The sequence below is a fragment of the Leptidea sinapis genome, chromosome 45 (genome assembly GCF_905404315.1).
Source record: "Leptidea sinapis chromosome 45, ilLepSina1.1, whole genome shotgun sequence".
NCBI lineage: Eukaryota > Metazoa > Arthropoda > Insecta > Lepidoptera > Pieridae > Leptidea > Leptidea sinapis.
This window is the reverse complement of record NC_066309.1, coordinates 2,080,575-2,100,293: the sequence shown is the minus strand read 5'-3', so window position 1 is coordinate 2,100,293 and position 19,719 is coordinate 2,080,575. Positions and strand designations below refer to the sequence as shown.

At 37.0% G+C, this 19,719-nt stretch overlaps 1 protein-coding gene across 2 annotated transcripts in view; it reads right to left on the bottom strand.

The window, feature by feature from the left end:
* Positions 1-18,734, bottom strand: part of LOC126977444 (uncharacterized) — a 38,315-nt gene extending 19,581 nt beyond the window's left edge. Inside the window, exons 1-15 of one of the 2 annotated variants that reach the window (XM_050826235.1) lie at positions 18,569-18,734; positions 18,417-18,502; positions 16,288-16,328; positions 14,361-14,579; positions 11,838-11,929; positions 10,021-10,139; positions 8,911-9,276; positions 7,636-8,046; positions 6,985-7,098; positions 6,792-6,836; positions 5,813-6,430; positions 5,568-5,708; positions 4,459-4,645; positions 2,808-3,162; positions 1,540-1,705 (exon numbers count right to left, since the gene is read on the bottom strand). In XM_050826235.1, the coding sequence (XP_050682192.1) occupies positions 1,540-1,705; positions 2,808-3,162; positions 4,459-4,645; positions 5,568-5,708; positions 5,813-6,430; positions 6,792-6,836; positions 6,985-7,098; positions 7,636-8,046; positions 8,911-9,276; positions 10,021-10,139; positions 11,838-11,929; positions 14,361-14,579; positions 16,288-16,328; positions 18,417-18,502; positions 18,569-18,675 (3,067 nt within the window). In that variant the 5' untranslated portion in view covers positions 18,676-18,734. The remainder of the gene's footprint in view (positions 1-1,539; positions 1,706-2,807; positions 3,163-4,458; positions 4,646-5,567; positions 5,709-5,812; positions 6,431-6,791; positions 6,837-6,984; positions 7,099-7,635; positions 8,047-8,910; positions 9,277-10,020; positions 10,140-11,837; positions 11,930-14,360; positions 14,580-16,287; positions 16,329-18,416; positions 18,503-18,568) is intronic. The other variant, XM_050826236.1, reaches the window with a different exon arrangement.
* Between the last annotated feature and the right edge of the window lie 985 nt (positions 18,735-19,719).

Here is a 19,719-nt window from a genome sequence, read left to right as displayed (position 1 = left end):
GTCGAAGCACGTCGTCAAAATCGGCGAGCAGCTTTACAGTTACCCGACCGGAACTCGCAAGTTCTGGTCGTTGTCGAAAGCTGCTCTTGGTAACTTCAACCAGCCGTCCCTGACACCCTGGCCCATACGGCAAAAGAGAAAGCTGATCTCTTGTGCGCTCTTTTTGCCTCCAACTCGACTCTTGACGACAACGGAAAAATACCGCCTACCAACCTGCGGTCTCAGAGCTCTATGCTTGAAGTACAGTTCAGACAGAAAACTGTTAGGCGAGCTCTGTTTTCGTTGGATGTCAAGAAGTCGAGCGGGCCGGATGGTATTTCTCTAATCGTGCTTAGACCGTGTGCCCCTGAGTTGACGCCGATGCTAACGCGTTTATTCCGGCACTCATATACAAAAAGGCGTAGTCCCTGACTCAGTCAGTGGAAGTCAGCCCTTGTCCATCCAATCCAAAAAAAAATGAGACAGTTCGGATCCAGCACACTACAGGCCTATAGCTATTACCTCCCTGCTCTCCAAAATCATGGAGAGCATAATTAACCGCCAGCTCTTGGTATACCTAGAGGGTCACCAGTTGATCAACGACCGACAGTACGGCTTTCGCCATGGTCGATCGGCAGATGCTCCTTTGGTACACATAGATATAGGGCGGCGGCTACCGAAAGCATGAGGGAAGGCCTGGCAGTTAGCCTGGATATAGCGAAGGCCTTTGATAGTGTATGACACAAGGCGCTTCTCGCAAAACTTCCATCATTTGGGCTTCCCGAGAGCTTATGCGAGTGGACCTCCAGATTCCTCACTGGGCGCAGCATACAGGTAGTTATCGACGGTTATTGCTCGAATCCCAAGCCCGTGAACGCTGGACTGCCCCAAGGCTGTGTGCTATCTCCCACACTGTTTCTTCTGCATATCAATGATATGTTGGAAACCTCCAACGTACATTACTATGCAGATGTCAGCACGGGGGATGCCGTATACACAGGCCATGCAGGTCTCTCTAGGGAAATCTTCGACCAGTGCCACGGCGTTGCGTAGAGTCATAACTTCATTGTGTGTCCTTTACCGCATTTATCATGGGGAGTGTTCCGAAGAGCTGTTTCACCTGATTCCTGCCGCCAAATTCCACTTTCGCACGACACGCCACAAGTTAGAATATCATCCCCACCATCTGGATGTGTGGCGGTCCTCCACAGTGTGGTTTTCAAGGAGCTTTCTTCCACGTACTACAAAGCTGAGGAATGAACTTCCTTGTGGGGTGTTTCCGGGACGATACGACATGGGTACCTTCAAAAAAGCGCGTACACCTTCCTTAAATGCCGGCAACGTTCCTGTGATTCCCCTGGTGTTTCAAGAGAATGTGGGCGGCGGTGATCACTTAACACCTGGTGACCCGTACGCTCGTTTGTCCTACTTTCCATAAAAAAAAAACTTATGACGCACACTAAAGTAATAAACCTTATCTGTTTAACGTCTAGCATCAAGAGGCTCTCTAGACGTATAAATTATCAAAGGTAAAATGTGAGAAAATGAAATGTAGCTCACAGTTTAATCGCAGTGTGGTGGATATGAAGGCGGGCGCACTGGACTTATTGTGGAGGGTTAGCTCCACGGGTCGGCGGCAGACTGCTCGCACCAGCGCCGTGTCGCCATATGTCACCAGCCCCGACCAGCGCACCGACTCGTTACTAGCGCACCCGTGCAACAATATCTGCAATGAATTTATCAATCTTTAAAATTTTACTTGTCACCGACTTTTAAATCATAAGTGACTATACTAAAGTAGTTGGACCTTTCCCTTATAGCATTACAGCAGGTTAGCAAGCAGCTGGACATGTTGCGAAACTTTTTGGTAGGTATGGTGCAATTTTATATTGGAAACCAAAGCCTGTTGTTACTTATTTAGAAGGTGTTGATTTATTTATTTATTTACTGGTAACATCCCAAGTGAATACAATACAAAAAGTTACGTGTCATTCTTGAACTACGATCTTTTAATGGACTAAGACGCGTGTTTTGGTAATTGCGTTTTCCATATTAGATCTTTGCGTAAAAGTTACATTTTTATTTTTATTTAAGTTAACCCGACGTTTCAAGACCTTTCCAGATCTCGTTGTCAGGGGGACTCGAAAGACAATATCTAAACTTCGAGTTAACTAAAACAAAATGTAACTTTTACGCCAAAATCTAATGTAAGAACACTGTTACAATTACACGTGTTTTAGAAGTGTTTTATTTAAATATTTAAAACTTGCTAAATCAAATAAAATACTATCCCATGCAATACCAATAATAGTAAATAATAGTAATACTGACTTTAGCCACAGAATAAAAAGTAAATAGTACAGGGTTGCCACTCAGTTACACATTTTGAAGAATTAGTTTCTTTAGCCGCCCGTAACTAATTTAGTCAGTTTATAGCTAAATTGGATTTACAATACATTGATAAGCTATATACTAATGGCTGTCAGATCTAAGACGAATATGACACCAAGACGACAGAAGAAAAAAATTACAATTAATTAGGTACGCAGGTGTAATATTTACGTATGTTCCGTTTATATTTAAAAATGATATTTGCGAAGACTTTTACATCAACAAAATAAAAAAGAAAAGTAAATAAGGCAGTGTTTGACATACGTATAAAATACAAATAAATTTGAAAACAAAATTTATAAACGATGCGGGACTATAACCGCGAACTCTCACATTCCGTGTGATATAAAATTTTGTTTTCAAATTTAATTTGTGTTTAATTTGCACTTTAAAAAATAACAAATTGTGTAAGTATAACATTATGATATAAATTGTACCTTTCTCGAATAATCCTTGTTCTTATCATAGACAAGATGTAATGAAGCCGCGTACGGCATGCAAGAATTGGGCGTGAACATAATCTGCAGCGGTCTACATTCATAGCCCACAAAAGATATCATAAACGTTCCCCGGCTCTCCCCTTCTATAGAGAATCCTTCGCCAATGATATAACACCGTAACTGAATCTTTTTGTTTGTTGAATTCTTCAGACTCAGCTCTTTCTTTCCACTTCTGACCCACGACATGTTGTTGTAATTCGTTTTTATTGGGAACGATTTCGTTTTGTCACAACCGGCACTCAATTCAATCATGGTCCTAGCTCCCGTTGTTTCTTCTTCTAATACTAAGGTTCTGAAACATAAGGGATGGAAAGGTTCAAATTTAGTCATGGCTATTTTTATACTTTTAGAATTTTTTTTCTCTAAGTATAAATACGGTTCTTTTTAACCGACTTCAAAAAAGGAGGAGGTTCTTAATTCGTCGGTATTTTTTTTTGTTTGTTACTTCAATACTTTCGACTGGGTGAACCGATTTTGATAATTCTTTTTTTAAAGCTGGTGCTTCCCGTGTGGTCTCAATCTAATTTGGTCCAGATCTGACAATGGCATTCATGAGAAAATCATAATAGTCTTAAATTTGATATACATACGTATAGCAAAGTGGCTGATAAATTTACGAATAACTCAATATCGCGCCAACCGACTTCGATGATTCTTTTTTTATTCGAAAGGATATACTTCAAAGATAGTTTGGTAAGAGTTTGGTTAGGTTCTGATTACGGAATCCATGACAGGGTCACGGAACTCCTCAATTCTTAGGAGCAAATTAACGATATTCGGCCGAATCTTTTTTATGCTATCCGGATATTTAAGTCATCTACCATAACATAGTTATGGTCACGTAATTTTCGTAGTCGAATATGATGGGTATCAATGGGACTCCCTTAACGTTTGGAGTCGGTGTCATCCAAGATAGATTTGTAACTACATACATAGATATAGTTGAGATGTGCTTGAGTCGTGAGGAGGCGAGAGCGGGTCGTGGCGGAAGGACACCGATTCAAAAATAACAATAATCGTAACTAGAAATAGATTAATTAATTAGATTGTAAAAAATACGCAATTATTTTTATACTGTTTAGTGCACATTATATCTATAGTGTTTTAGAAGTCGGTTGTTTTAAAAAAAATGCAAATAAGAGATTCTAAATTTTTAAATCGAATGCAACATTACCAGTGGGATGCTCCTTTGTACAGGATGCAGGTTAGATTATGGGTACCAAAACAGCGCCTTATTCTACCGTGAAGCAGTAATGTGTAAGCATTATTGTTTTTCGGTCTGAAGTGCGCCATAGCTGGTGAAGGTACTGGGCATATGATAATTAAGATCGTATGTCTCAAGGTGACGAGCGAGATTGTAGTGCCACTGTGCATTTGTTTTTTAAGAAGCCTGAGCGACACAGTATTGCAATGGGCAAAGCGTATCAATGACCATCACCTGTGAACATTGTGGTCTCTTCGTCCCTTAGGACGATAAGTTGTCAAAAAAAATACACCTTTTAAGCAGTAATCATCGCCAGATCATGCAAATTGAAGGAGAAACGAATTTCTAAAGAAATTTTCCATGATAATACAAAATGACAATCACCCCACTTTGAATACATCCGGTGATCCAGTGTAAGAGGCGGTTAGATGTTTGCTCTCCTCTGGTCTAACCTCAAACCTCGCAGGAGTGACAGTGAATGGAACATGTGTATCAGTCGTGGGAGCTTCGAATTTAACTCGCCAGATACCGGCAACAGAACCTGTATTGCAGACTTGGATGGTGGTGGATTCTGTAAATGTAATAAAATAAAATTGTCAAAGCAGTTTGAATACTATGCCTGATATGGTAATGGCCTAAGTAACTATCAACATAATATGTATTATTGTGTATTTATTGTGATATTAAAACTGTAATTAAGGGTGAGAGAGTATAGATAATAAATAAATTGTAAGAAATACTCGACTACACTAGGAAATAAAACACAGTCTTACATCATGGGCGTATTTTTGGATCCAGTTTAATTCCATGCCAGATGTTAAACATTTGAATATTGAATAAAATCTATGCCCCTTGGCTAAGACTTTAACTAAGAATTTCAATATTCCAAATCTAAATATTTTTAATTCCCAGAGAACTTATACACTACTATGTTGAGAATGGTTCTGAAATAATTTGGACAAACATCTCAAATAAGCTTAAAGTCATTTTTTCACCGACTTCAAAAAAGGAGGTTCTCAATTCGTCGGTAGGTATGTTTTTTTTATGTTTGTTACCTCAGAACTTTCGAATTTGATAATCCTTTTTTATTTCAAAGCTGGTAGTATATATTCACAAAAAATTGCATATTTTAATAGTATCTAATTAAAACTAACTTTTAGTGCATATCGCTTCTATTGCTTTGGAATAGTATTTTTGAAGTCAGTTGTTTTTTGTCACTTTTTTTATCTAGAGGTTTTAACTAGAAGAAATTTTAAGAGAAAATCAAACAATCAACAGACTGTCTTAGATCGTGTCATGTAACCTCTTAAGGAATACGCTATTAAAAATGTGCGTTGGACTTTCCAGGACGACTGCACCTTGACATAACCCAACTTGGCATGAATTCAAGATTCCGGACAGTATTTGCATTGTATAAACAATTGAGAAGCGTTTCAATTTTTTCCGTGTGTATATTTGTGTTCATAGCTAGCAAAAAAATTAGTCCAACATACCATTAGATATTGTGTATTTATTAGACTGCACCTCCAGATGAGCGACTCCAACAGATCCAACAAGACTGACCTCCTTCAGAGATGTATTTCCACCAATTAACTTCACAGCCAATACGCCCTTGAACACTGCCATTGTATCAGCTATAAAAAACATTCTGGTGAGCCGATTTATTAAACCTTACCTACCATTTAAATATTTACTAAGCAATGAGGAAATTTCAAAAAATCTTATATCAAATACTTACTTATATCAAATTCGGAGAGCTTCGGTGAGCTAAATGAGATTGTCACTTTGATAGCATTACCACTGCTTAGTCTACACAATTGTTTGTTAGCCTTCCCTTTACCTTTGTTGCCCGCTTCTTCACTGGAGCTGTGTTTCTCTGTCAATACCTTACTCACATCACTCTTCAATATCTCTTGGACATTTCTTATTAGAAATATGCTATCACTTTCTACGACACTTAACTCAAGCTGTAGATCGTTTGGACAATCACTTAATACAACAAAATGCTTTGTAATTGTTGCCCCTTCTGGAACCACTGGGAAACATACGTTATTCACACCATCAGAAGACACTGCCTGTATCATGGGCATTTTAATATCAACATTGATGTATCCCTTTTGCTCAACTTCACGATCTATGGAGGCATCTTTAAAGAACACTGTGAACGGCAGTTGTGCTGCTATTTCAACATTAGATGTAATGTAAAGTTTCAGTTTTTCAGTCTTCTTGGGAGAGAGGAGTAGAGGTCCTCGCGGTAATTCTATTGATCCATGTGGGAAACTATCAAATTCAAATTTCGCAGTTATCCAATTGTCAGCCAATGTTGTGATTGACAGAGTGACTGCAATACTGGACCCTGAAATTATTGGAACTAGAATCAAAGAAGAAGAATATTTTGTAAGGACAATATGTATCGGTTATGTTTTGGTGTTGCCAGCCTCTCATGATGTGCATATATTTTTTTTTTGAAATACAGTGCATGTAGTTTTGTCCTGAAAACCAGGCTAAGAAGTTCATTCCATAATATTGTTGTATGTGGAAGAAAGATCCTTGGAAACCGCACTGCGAAGGAATGTTACACAAATAGATAGTGATGAGGACAATAAACTAAGTAACATGGTAAACATCACATAAAATACTATTAATAAGTGTTAAAAAATAGGGTACTTTAAAAATGTAACTTTTAATTATTCAAACAATAAAATAATAATATTTACCAACAAATCCAGTAACTGTGCCGGCTGATATTTCCACCCATTTCTCTGAAATTTAAAAACATAACTTAATATATAATCTATATTCACAAAATATAACATCTTATATTAGTATTGTCAATGATGGTATTGTCAATGTTAGTAATATTAGTTTTGAAGCAGTGCTGTTGTTATAAGTGAAGCGGTGCCCACAAACCTTCAGCGATATGTTCTTCGTTGTATTGTTTCTGTCTCAAAATATCATGCCAATCTACGGACTTATCTAATTCTTTGTATATTTTGTTTGGGGAAGGAATTTTTGATGCCTCGCCTGAAAACAACTACTTGTTATCATTAACACTCTTCTTCTTTTTGTATATTTTTAATACTTAGTTCTGAATTAGTGGAGGTAAGAGATTCAAATATAAATTTATATAATATTTACATTGACAACATTCCCATATTTCGTACAGAAAATCTAGTATGCGTGTGTGCATCAAGCTGTTTACTGGTAGAATTTTATTTACAATATGTAATTAAATGGTATAGTAAATTTTTATTAGTCTTCATTTAATAGTTTAGATGATATATCAAAAGTATAAGAGCCCCAGACCATACAGATTTTTTTTTACATTTTTATATATATTATCTTTTTACAAGAAAGTATCATATCACAATCCTTTAAACTAAAAATATGTATAAATAAGAAAAGCACTACAACAGGTAGTATTGCATTAAATAAACTCATTGTCAGTTACACCTACTAAGATGAATTACTATTGAAAGGACTATTGCACTATACCATAACCCAAAAATGTTCACTTATGACCAAAAGTTCTCTCTAACTATAGAATTAAAATATTACTACCTCTGCTAGAATAGAATGGACTACTTGACGATCGTATACTGTTATTTTCTTTAACAGTTGTATGGGTAGACTGACTTCTAGAAGGTGAAGGTGTCTTTGAGCGAATACTCTTCCTCGACTTGATACTTTCTGCATCACTGTGGACATCTCTTGGGACTCCTGACACAACAACTCTAGGAACAGTTCCTTCAACAGCCATCTTCAGCTTATCAAGTGATATAACTGTGTCGACAGTTCCAGTTGAACTTGCAGTTTCCATTTTTTTTGCATCTTTCAAGTGTGTTACATAGACATTTTGTTTATTGTCTAGCACATTAAGTTGCACTTCTGCTAAAGGCTGCTTCTTAACAGCTTGTTTCATTGCATTGTTGAATTGCATTATGTCGGAGGAGTTGATGATGGATTGTTTACCTGCAATTAAAATATAACCTAGATATTACTGACGAAATGACGGTATGATATGGTTTCGTGGTGGCTGAATGATCTTGTTACCGGGATGTTAAGTCTGCTTGATGTGTTTTTTTTTATTATTATATCCTTTAAAGTTAAAGTTATTACATATTTTATTTTATGAAATGCTCACATAATGCCTCTATTTATTTACGGTATGTGTGGATTGATGCATCTACTATACTCAATAGCTCTTGTGTTTATAAGTAATAATTTACTTTTTTTTTTTTTCTCTTTTTGACTTACTTGTGTAAGTTCTGTTTTTGACATTTGAGTATTTTTGTTGTGTCACTTTGCATATATTGTAATTGAAATGATTTGTAAAGCAATTAAAATGTAAATCTTGACTTAAATTATTGTCACTCGCAAAGAGTTTCTTGCTATTTCTTATCATTAGCTCAACCCTTTATGAAGTAGCGGTAAATTCAATAAGAAAAAATATATATTTTTTTGACATTCATAAGTGTCATTTCCGTGACCTACATGAATAAAGTGTTTTTGAATTTGTATATTCATGATACTCACTTGTGATAGGTACAACAAAAAATTTTATTCCATGTTAATTCGGAAATTATTAAGAATTTAGCTTGGAAGTTTAACTAATTTTAACATTTCTACAGGATAGATGAGTAAGTTTTTAATGGAAATTGTATCAAAGAGATGCATTAACTTATTTATTTATTCAAAAAATAATAAAATAGCCCTAAAACTAAATGTTGTATTTCCCTGTATGAATATACCATACTATACTCAAACATTTACCAAAACTTTTATAATCAGAGTATTGTCAGTACTAAGATTACATGACTTAGCATAAATACGTACCCAAAAAGTCGGCAATTTTTGAAATGCTGAATGAAGTCTCAATGGAGCTTTCAACCTCCTCTGGTTTTTGGTTTAATTTGAAATTTGACTGAAGATTTCTGACTAAAACATCAGTGGACAAGGGTATTTTATGACTTGATATCTGGTTTGCGTGTTTCATTGTAGACTGCATGAAAGAATTCTGTTCATTTCCTTTATATGGCATGCCTTTATTATCATTTAATGTATTCACATTCTCAATATTGGACTGAACTGATAATGTGTATGTCAATTGTTCCTTCGCTGAAATGGGCTTAGACTGTCTTACTGGAACAGAATCTAGTGTGTTGTCCAGGCTGTACATATTGTTTGTGTTAGATTTAGACACTGAAAAAATATATAATCAAATTGTTAATAGTCCCATGGATGCACATATGTAATAAATGGTGCAATGACTTCTATAAGAGTGCAGTTTGTAGGAATCGAGGTCCTCATTACTATCTAGTACTGGAGTCGCATTTTCGCTAGAGTAAAATACACCATTAAGGAGAAAAATAAAATCGTATTATTGAATCAAATCCGATTTAGTACTCGAATAGGTCAAAACTTACACTTATAAATGTTATACATTATACGTGTAATTTCATCATTAAATAATTTATACATCTAGATAGATTGATCGCTCGGAGCGGCGAACTGTTAACCTCTATTTTCAGCAACGCACAAAGTTTTTTTTATGACAGTAAGGGACGAGACGAGCAGGACGTTCATCTGATGGTAATTATTACGCCCTGCCCATTACAATATGCAGTGCGGCTCAGGATTCTTAAAAAACCCAAAAATCCTGAGCGGCACTACAACTACGCTCGTCACCTTAAGACATAAGATGTTAAGTCTCATTTGCCCCGTAATTTCACTAGCTAAGGCGCCCTTCAGACCGAAACACAATAATGCTTACACATTACTGCTCCACGGCAGAAATAGGCGCCGCTGTGGTACCCATAATCTATCCAGCATCCTGTGTAACGGAGCCTCCCACTGGTGACATACATATAGCCAGTGTAAGACGTAGTTTGCCACACACACAAAACAATTCAAATATTATGATATCATAAACAAATTCTATCATACCTTCTGTAATACTGGGAGTCATAGATTTATCAGGACTATCTGTGTTCTTCAGAATTACTCCAAAATCCGGACATCGATTCTTGAAATATGAACCAACGGACATACTTGAATTATTTGCGCTGTAAATATAATTTTTAGTATAACAGGGTGTTAGTATCACAACAAAAGATCTTGATATCATCTCCATCCAATAAATTATTATCATCATCATGTAAGAAAATATTATAGATATCATTCATTCAGATTTTAAGTATGAAAATACAATTTTGCGTAGGTGCAAACCTACTGGCAAATTGGATCTAAAATAAACCATCTAGGTGCGGGATTTCAGAGTAAAACTTTTTACAAATAAAGAAATAATTCAAGAGAAATAACTTGATTAAATTTTAAGGGTTAAAGTATACAATTGCCGATTTGTACTGATAAATTGAAATTCGTTTTTTTATTTTAATTTAAAATATTTATTTACTCAAAATAATAACCATTATATCTATACATTGCTGCCATCTAATAGGAAGGTTATTTAAGCCATTGCGATAGAACTGTGGTGATCTAGATTCGACAAACTGTGTGAAAGCATTTTGTACTGCCTCCTGAGAAGAAAACTTGTTATCACGTAGAAAATTGTCGAAATCACGAAAAAAATGGTAGTCCGTTGGAGCAAGGTCTGGCGAGTACGGAGGGTGACGAATGAAAAAAAAACGGTTTCTCGTGTTGTATGAGGTCTCACGTTATCATGGAACAATGATGGTGAAGATCGATTCATGAGTCGGGGCTGTTTCACTGCTAGTTTTCCTATCATTGCTCGGAGTTCAACACAATAGACATCTCCCGTTATTGCTTGACCAGATCGGAGAAAGCTATAGTAAATAACACCATGCTGAGACCACCAGTTACCTTTTTATTGGTGAGCTTTGCTTTAGGACACTGTTGTGGCGTTTGACATGGGGTCAGCCGTTGCCTTTTTCGCTTACGGTTATCCTAGCTTACTTTACCTCGCATGTCACAATTCGATCCAATATTCCTTAATTTCTGTATGGATTCAACAAGGCAATACAAGTTTCAACACGTTTCTTTCTACAGATCAGTCACCCATCGACAACCGTCAGATGAGGCACCCATTTTTCATATTGATTTGATATAAATTATTTGAGTTTTCTTTAGTGATAATATCGCCAATATTCGTCTTTAAACGATTCGACACGTGTAACGCCTACTTCAATAAATTTTCTTATTAATTTGACGCAAATGAGTCACTATTGTTGGTACGGTAACGTTAAACCATGCCGCTCTTTCCTGTGTATTTTGGCTCGGATCCGCTTCCACTATCTCTTTCAATTCGTTGTTATTCGTGGTTCGTTCTTCAAATCAAAGTTTCCATTACGTAAAATTGAGGTTGACAGTTAATCTCTATTTTGAGCAATGCACGCAACTAATACAAACTGTACAAATCGCGAGTGTAAGACGTAGCTTATCACGCATACTAATGTAATAAACCTGAACTTACTTCATCATATTAATATCTAAGACCTTATGTAACGAAATCATTGACATTCGATGCACAAGATCAATTACTTGTAAATAACTTACATGCTAATAATTATAATGACGGGTACCCACGATATATTTTTATTGCTATGATGCTGATATTTCATTTGATACTTTACACATCAATCTGTCCACTTGGCGCCTAGTTCGTTTTGGTCTTTATTCCCTAATTCACGACACACACTGTTAAAATATATATCGTAAGTACCCGTCATAATAATTACAATGTTAAAGTTCCGCGATGATAAAAGTTTAAAAACAAAACTTACATGCTGTCTTGGAAATTCATTTGGTTGCTCGGTTGAATTGGAATTGGAGCCTCTCTCATCACAAGTGAAGCTTCATCTGCTGTTAAATCTCTCTGAAAAATGCAAAAGTAATACTTAACAATTGAATATTTTTCTTGAACATTCATTAAAAATTCTTATTACCTACATTCATAGTAGACTAAAGTAGGGCATATAATTGATTGATTAAATCAATGCGCAGAGAAGTCCGGAGTCGCGAAGAAAACGCATAGAGAGAAAAATGCTTAAAATCATCATTCTGCCCTGTCCTTCACCGGGGCATAAAAAATAGTAAAGTTCCAGGCCAAGGGTTTTTTTTATGGAATAGGAGGACAAACGAGCGTACGGGTCACCTCGAGTTAAGTGATCTCCACCGCCCACAATCTCTTGCAACACCAGAGGAATCACAGGAGCGTTGCCGGCCTTTAAGGAGTACGCACTTTTTTGAAGCTCATTCCACAGCTTTGTAGCACGTGTAAGAAAGCTACTTGAAAACCGCACTGTGTAGGATGGTGATGGTGAGGATGATATCCTAACTTGTGGCGTGTCGTGCGAAGTTGGAATTCGGCGGCAGGAATCAGGTTAAACAGCACTTCGGAACACTCCCCGTGATAAATGCGGTAGAAGACACACAATGAAGCGACGTCTCTACGCAACGCCAAGTGATCCAGCCGTTCACAGAGCACTGGGTTCCCGACAATTCGAGCTGCTCTACGTTACACGCGGTCAAATGGGTCGAGATGATATTGGGGTGCGCCAGACCAGAGATGACAGCAACACTCCATGGGTAGCCGGACCTGCGTTTTGTAGAGCGCTAGAATGTGGGCCGGCTTGAAGTATTGCCGTGCTCTATTAATGACGCCCAGCTTCTTCGAAGCCATTTGGCTTTGCCCTCCAGATGGCCACGGAATTGGCAAGCGCTCGAGATTTCGAGACCCAGTATTCCGATACTAGGCGAGGCTTTAAGGGAATTGTGGTCGAAGAGCGGTAATACGTCAAATGGGTTTTTTTTTACTTCAGTCTTCTGGGGGTTAATTTGGACAAGGTTCAATCTACCCCATTCCGCGACCTTCTCAAGAGAGGACACGATAGAAGACACAAGTTTCTCCCGGCACTGGTCAACGAATTCCCGAGAGAGACCTGCATGGCCCGTGTATACGGCATCACCAGTGCTGTCGTCAGCATATTTTGGAGGTGTCCAACATATCATTGACATGCAGAAGAAACAGCGTGGGAGATAGCACACAGCCTTGGGGCACTCCAGCGTTCACGGGCTTCGGGTTCGAGCAATAACCGTCGACAACGACCTGTATGCTGCACCCAGTGAGGAAGCTGGAGGTCCACTTGCATAAGCTCTCGGGAAGCCCAAACGATAGAAGTTTAGAGAGGAGCGCCTTGTGCCATACACGATCAAAGGCCTTCGCTATATCCAGGCTAACTGTCAGGCCTTCTCCCTTGCTTTCAATAGCCGCCGCCCATCTATGTGTTAGGTATACCAGAAGATCACCTGACTGTCGGTCGTTGATCAACTGGTGACCCAAGAGCTGGCGGTTAATTATGCTCTCCGTGATTTTGGAGAGCAGGGAGGTAATAGCAATAGGACTGTAGTTTGCCGGATCCGATCTGTCTCCTTTTTTTTTGGATCAGATGGACAAGGGCTGACTAAACAGCCCGGACGAGTCTGGCCCAATTATGCTGACATCATAAGACGGCAGCGTGACTCTCCCACATTTAAAAAGCCCGTAGGCGCCTCTTACGCCACCCTTGGGCCTGGGACTCCCCTTTCCTTTTTACGCCCCGGAGAAGCATAGGGCAGGGTGTCGTAAGAGGTAAGGGCAGTTACCATGTTGGAGGCTTTTTTATGCAGGATGCCGGATAGGTTATGGGTACCACAGCGGCGCTTTTTTCTACCGTGAAGCAGTAATGCCGTATAATGTTTCGGTCTTAAGGGGGCCGTAGCTAAGTTACAGGGCAAATGAGACTTAACATCTTATGTGTCAGGGTGACGAGCGCGATTGTAGTTCCACTCAGAATTTTCGGTTTTTTCAAGAATTCTGAGCAGTACTGTATGGTAATGGACAGGGCGTATCAATTACGATCCGATGAACGTCCTGCTCGTCTCGTCCCTTATTTTCATAAAAATTATAAACGCCAGCGCGACCGTAATCGCAATGACTGTATCCGAAGTAGGACTACAGAAATAGAGACGTTTGTTTTTTGTGTTTTTTTTTTTAATTTACACGGCGTCTATTCAGGATTGACCTCCATCTTGATTTTGATATTTTTTGTAAATACAGCAATTCTGTAATACCAACTCTATTAAAATTTAATAAATCTAACTATTACAATTTTAATCTACTTCTGAAGAGAGACAGAATGACAGCAGCCTGAAACCATCACATGAAGGTTGACAATTAGATTATAATAGAAACTGTCGCATCTAATGTCCTTAAAGTAAATTGTAATGGGTAGGTTGAAGGATGAAATATTTTGAGACAACATTACCTTAGAATGGAATGAAAAGTTGGAAGCAATCGAGTGTCTCATAATGTCATTTATTTCAGAGGTTTGTTTGTCCATATGATTGGTGATACTGTCTAAGACACTAGCAGTTGAGTGTCTTCCATATTGTCCAAATGCTCTCGTTGGTGCCATTGGTTTTAATGAATTTCCATCTTGGGTCCCTGTTGATCTCCCTGTTAATTCACCTGGATCGAAAGCTGCCTGAGGAATAATAAATGAGTTTTAAGTATTGACTTATGCAAGTTTTTTTTATGGAAGAGGACGACAAACAATTACAATAAATTCCATACCAAAAATAAATCTAAAAGATAAAACAATCATAGGTATAATGTTTGGTAATAACACTCATAATATTAAAAATATAGAAAAATTAATTAATATTTACAATAACACCAAATCTAAAGTGATGATGTGTACATTCCCATACTCCTCGGATTTGACACAGGAGCAAAATAGAAAAATATTTAAATTAAATACAACTTTGTATAATGCGACATTCCACAATAATGAAAATTTAATTTTATTTGACACAAATAAATTCATTAATTATAATCTGAAAATAACCAATGGTAACCTATACCTACCATTTAGAGTTATGCGACAGCTGGCTACTTTAGTAGCTTATAGTCTTAGTCAACAAACTACTTCCTCTGTAGTGTTATTTAATAAACATGCCTGTATTGGGCAAAATTGTAAAATAATCGACATACAAGCCTCTATTTGTCTTTGAATAGGAGTACCGAAAAACGCGTTAGCACCGGCGTTACCTAAGGGGCACACGTGCCAAGCACAATGGGAGAAATGCCATCCGGATCGCTAGACTTCTACGTCCAACGAAAACAGAGCGCGCCGAACAGTTTTTTGTTTTCAGGAATCGAGTTGGAGGTAAAAATAATGCACAGAAGTTCGGCTTTTTCTTATGTCGTATGGGCCAGTGTGCCTTTCCCCATGCGCAGTGGTGTAGGGACAGCAGGTTGAAGTTACCAAGAGCAGATTTCGACAACAACCGTGTTTTCGAAATTGCGTGTTGCAGGAGGTTAACAAGAAAGCTTCTCGCCAATTTTGACGACGGGCTTCGATTTCGCACGGACGATTTGCCACTTAAAGAATCTGGAGATACGCCGCACGGTTATATTTCCTCTTTATAGCTTTGCAGTTCGGATCATTTGTACCCAGCGTCGCAACCCAGGTTCGATACGCTGTTTTTTCCAGTCTGCTCCTGTTGTAACTAACGGATCGAACCAGGGCTGTGATCTGCCACCGATCGGTCTACAGAGCTTGGATGATGGAAGATATCCATACCCTATATTATTGTATTCTATCGGCCACTGCAAAGGCACTGGGATCATCCGAAGGGAAAACAAACAATGACCCAAGGGTGGCATGCAAAAAAGGGACGCACCCTATCCCAATCTTCTGACTTCTAGTGCCAAACGCGGCGGCAATGGTCGGACGTTCCGAGAGGGGCGTCGAAAGAGATCTGGTAACTCTCCGGATGTGTCAGTCAGTCAGTAGAAGATCCAATAAGCACGGCATGCGGCTATCCACGTCAGAGGTATATATGCATGTTACATAGATTTTGTAAATTTTTTATTGTATCTTTATTATTATTGACTTTATCTTAAATAGTTTTTTCTTCATAAGTGCTGAATAATACATATTAAATCAAATTTAAGTATTTTTAAAAATCATGCATATATACTATTGGTACAGACCATACGCCAATACAAAATTATGTACAGGTTTCCCTGCATAGTCGGTGGTGCCTCAACCCGAGTAATTCGGCATTATGCCCGCAGTTGGAGTCAACCAAGACTACGAGTTCTGCAGAGGAGATCTGTACAACCACATAGTCAATTGTCGTTTGGACGTAGCAACTATAAATATTAATAAATAAATATCTACTTACGGATCTCATTGACATATTTGCAACACCACTTTCACCAAACACTGAAAATAATTAAATTATTATTAAGACACCTGGTGTATTGTAATTATAATGAAACTATCATTTAATTACAACAGATATTAATTAACATCCGTTATTCCTAACCATCATGTACAAATGCACAATAAATATTAAAAATATACATAAAAGGTAATACATATTCTTTATTATTTATCACTTACTTTGATAGTTTTTAAGTGTCATTATAAAATAAACTTATGATTTCTGATGAGAATAAGATCATGCTGTGTGATAGTGATAGAATCGGTTTTTTTCAAGTGAACTTTTTTCAATTAGATTCAAACAAAGCACTTTTGAATCGTCATTACAAATATTTCTTTTAAATTATTGAATTTACCATACGTTCGTAAAAAGTTGAGCTTGTGAGAAGAACATACAAGAAACTCAACAGCCAGTTGTTTCAACCAAGTGGAGTATTTTACAATCGCTGTAATATATTTAACAAATTTGTTTGTAAGGTGCAGCACCTTACAAACTAATAATATTAATTGTTTTTAAATAATATCTAATATTTCATAAAATGTAACAAAGAATAAACTGTTTAAATATAAATTATTATATATTTAACCTTAACCTTTAATTCATTGCTTGTGTAAGGATGCTTCATGAAAATGATGATTGTTATTACTGTCATAATTAGTAATTAAATCCAAGAAATACAATAATACATTAACTATAATAGGCACCATAAGAAGCACTCATTCACGAGTAGACACATGGACCAGCCATCATTCCCATTATACATATTTGAGGGAAGGAGAGGACCCAGCACGTGAACCTGCCGCAAGCAATACCATTTCAGTGAGCATGACAAACCATATAATTGGGTTTATATTTCTGTTTGTTCATATTACCACAGTGTTTTGACTTCGCACGGGCGCTTTGTCGCTTAAAAAATCTGGAGGCACGGTTATATTTCCTATTAAGAACTTTGCAGTTCAGATACTTTGTGCCCAGCGCCGTAACCAAGTTCGATACGCCTGTTTTTTGCAGTTAGATGCTGCTTTAACTGACGCATCAAATCAGGGCTGTGATCTGCCACCGATCGGTACTTGGTATAAAAATATCCATGCCCTGCAGTATCAAATCGGCTAACATATAGAAAATATAATTAACCCGAATGACTCTGGCCCGATTATGCTGACGTCAAAAGACGGCAGCGTGACACTCCCACTTTCAAAAAGCGCTTACGATAAGCCCGTAGTCACCTCTTACGACACCCTAGGGCCTGGTACTACCCTATTCTTTTAACGCCCCGGGGAACCACAGGGCACAATATTTATATTGATAGTTGTACATATATGGTAATAACTTAAGTAATTTTAAGAACAAAAACTGAACTGATGTAAAAGAACATTCTGTAAATAATTTAATGCTTTTTGCTGATATATATTTTTGATTTAGCTGAAACAATTATCCCTCCAGGAACATTCTTAATAACTATAGAAGTTCCATTAGTGATTTTTGAGCCATCTCTTCTTTTAGAGATAGACTACTTGAGTATGTATATAAGATGTTTGTGGGAGGCTCCTTTGCACCCTTTGTACAAGATGCTGGCTAGTTTACAAGACTTTTAATTACAACAATGGCGCCTATTTGTGCCATGAAGCAGTATTGTGTAAGGATTACTGTCTTTCCATCAGAAGGGCGCCGTAGCTAGTGAAATTATTGGGCAAACAAGACTTAACATCTTGTGTCTGAAAGAGTCTAATGTCGCAATTGTAGTAACACTCGGAATTTTTTGATTTTTCATGAATCCTGAGTGGCACAGCATTGTTATTGGCAGGGCGTATCAATTACTATCAGCTAGACATCCTGCCCTTCCCATATTGTCACAAATAAATAAATAAATTTTAAAAGATAGACTGGAATTGTGTTGTAATTGATGGTTGTATGAATGTATTTGATATAGTTTTAACACTACTTTTTTATTTGGTACATTTGATATCTAAATAATACTCAAAAAAATCACTGGCAAAATAGAAGACATCTTATAGATCGACATTGAGAAAGACATATTTATATCGCCAAGGAATAATATTAAAAATGTGGGGTGAGAATATAATTACCTGGTAGCCGTTCTAGGTCCAAAATTCCGGAAGATGACTCGAAGCCTCGATCAAATTGATGACTACATCGATAGTGATCGTTAGATCTGAAACCAATACTTTTTCTTACAAGTTGCAGCAACAATAAAACATAATCGCAAAAAGTAACTTACTGGTCGCCATTATTAGTGCGAACCGTTCGGTTTTGATTGTTAAACGATTTATCTTCAGCTAAATGTATAAGCCGTTGGATTTTACTTGGTGTTAGTGGGTTGTCCATTATAATATAATATCTAGATAAATCTTAAACTAAATGCAATTAACAATAGTGAAATCACGTTAAACTGAGAAATATACTAAACGTAAACGGTCAAATTCAAATTAAAACAATTATGCAGCTGACACTTGACAAGAAAACAAACAACGATGAACGAATCGAATTACCCAGTTCTAGAAAAAAAAGTATATGTTTGTACGTTTCCGTTACAGTATTTTAATCAAAACTTACATGGCTTGCGTTGCTTATGACTGTAAAAACTGTAACAGTTGCAAATCAGATGAAGACGGGAAGTTGCCCTTCCGCGCGTTTACTTTTTGAAAAGCTTATGTTTTTGGTTCCCGTATTTAAATAAATAAACTCATATTGTAGCCATTTATATTAGTTATACCATTTATATTGGTTGGCTCAGCTGGAAAAAGCGTTCGGACGGAACCCAAGAGTTCGCGGTGTTCGAGTCCCGGATCGTTCATAAATTTTGGTTACCAATTTAGTTTGTATAATTAATCCCAAAAGTAAGGGTTATCACTTTAAAATAACAAATTGTTTAGATTGCAAAGAGCGACATCTGAAGATAATTTCCAAATATGCAATTATTGGTGTTGATCAGGTTGATATACGCAAATCGAAGATAAGACAATTTAATCTACTCTTATATTTGCCCTTATCCAATATAAGTATAATTTATAAAATTTGTCGTAGCGACAAATATAATTACCATGAGCAAGTGCCAATTTTTACTAAATAAGAATTATTATAATTTATCATAATCGGAATAAGACTATTAAATACTCTGGATATTTAATAAAACATAGTTTTTTAAGTAAATAGTTCTCTTCCGTTAAAAGCTGAACCTCACGTTTTATGCCAGATAAAATTAAAAATATTAATAAAGTAAAACTAATTTGGAATATAATTAATAATGAAATGGGTAGGTCAAGTTTCCGTTACACTTCTATGTGTTTAAATATTAATAAACGCGTTATAAATTCGGAAATAGATATTGCAAATGAATTTGATAAATTCTTCTCCGAAATCATAATTATT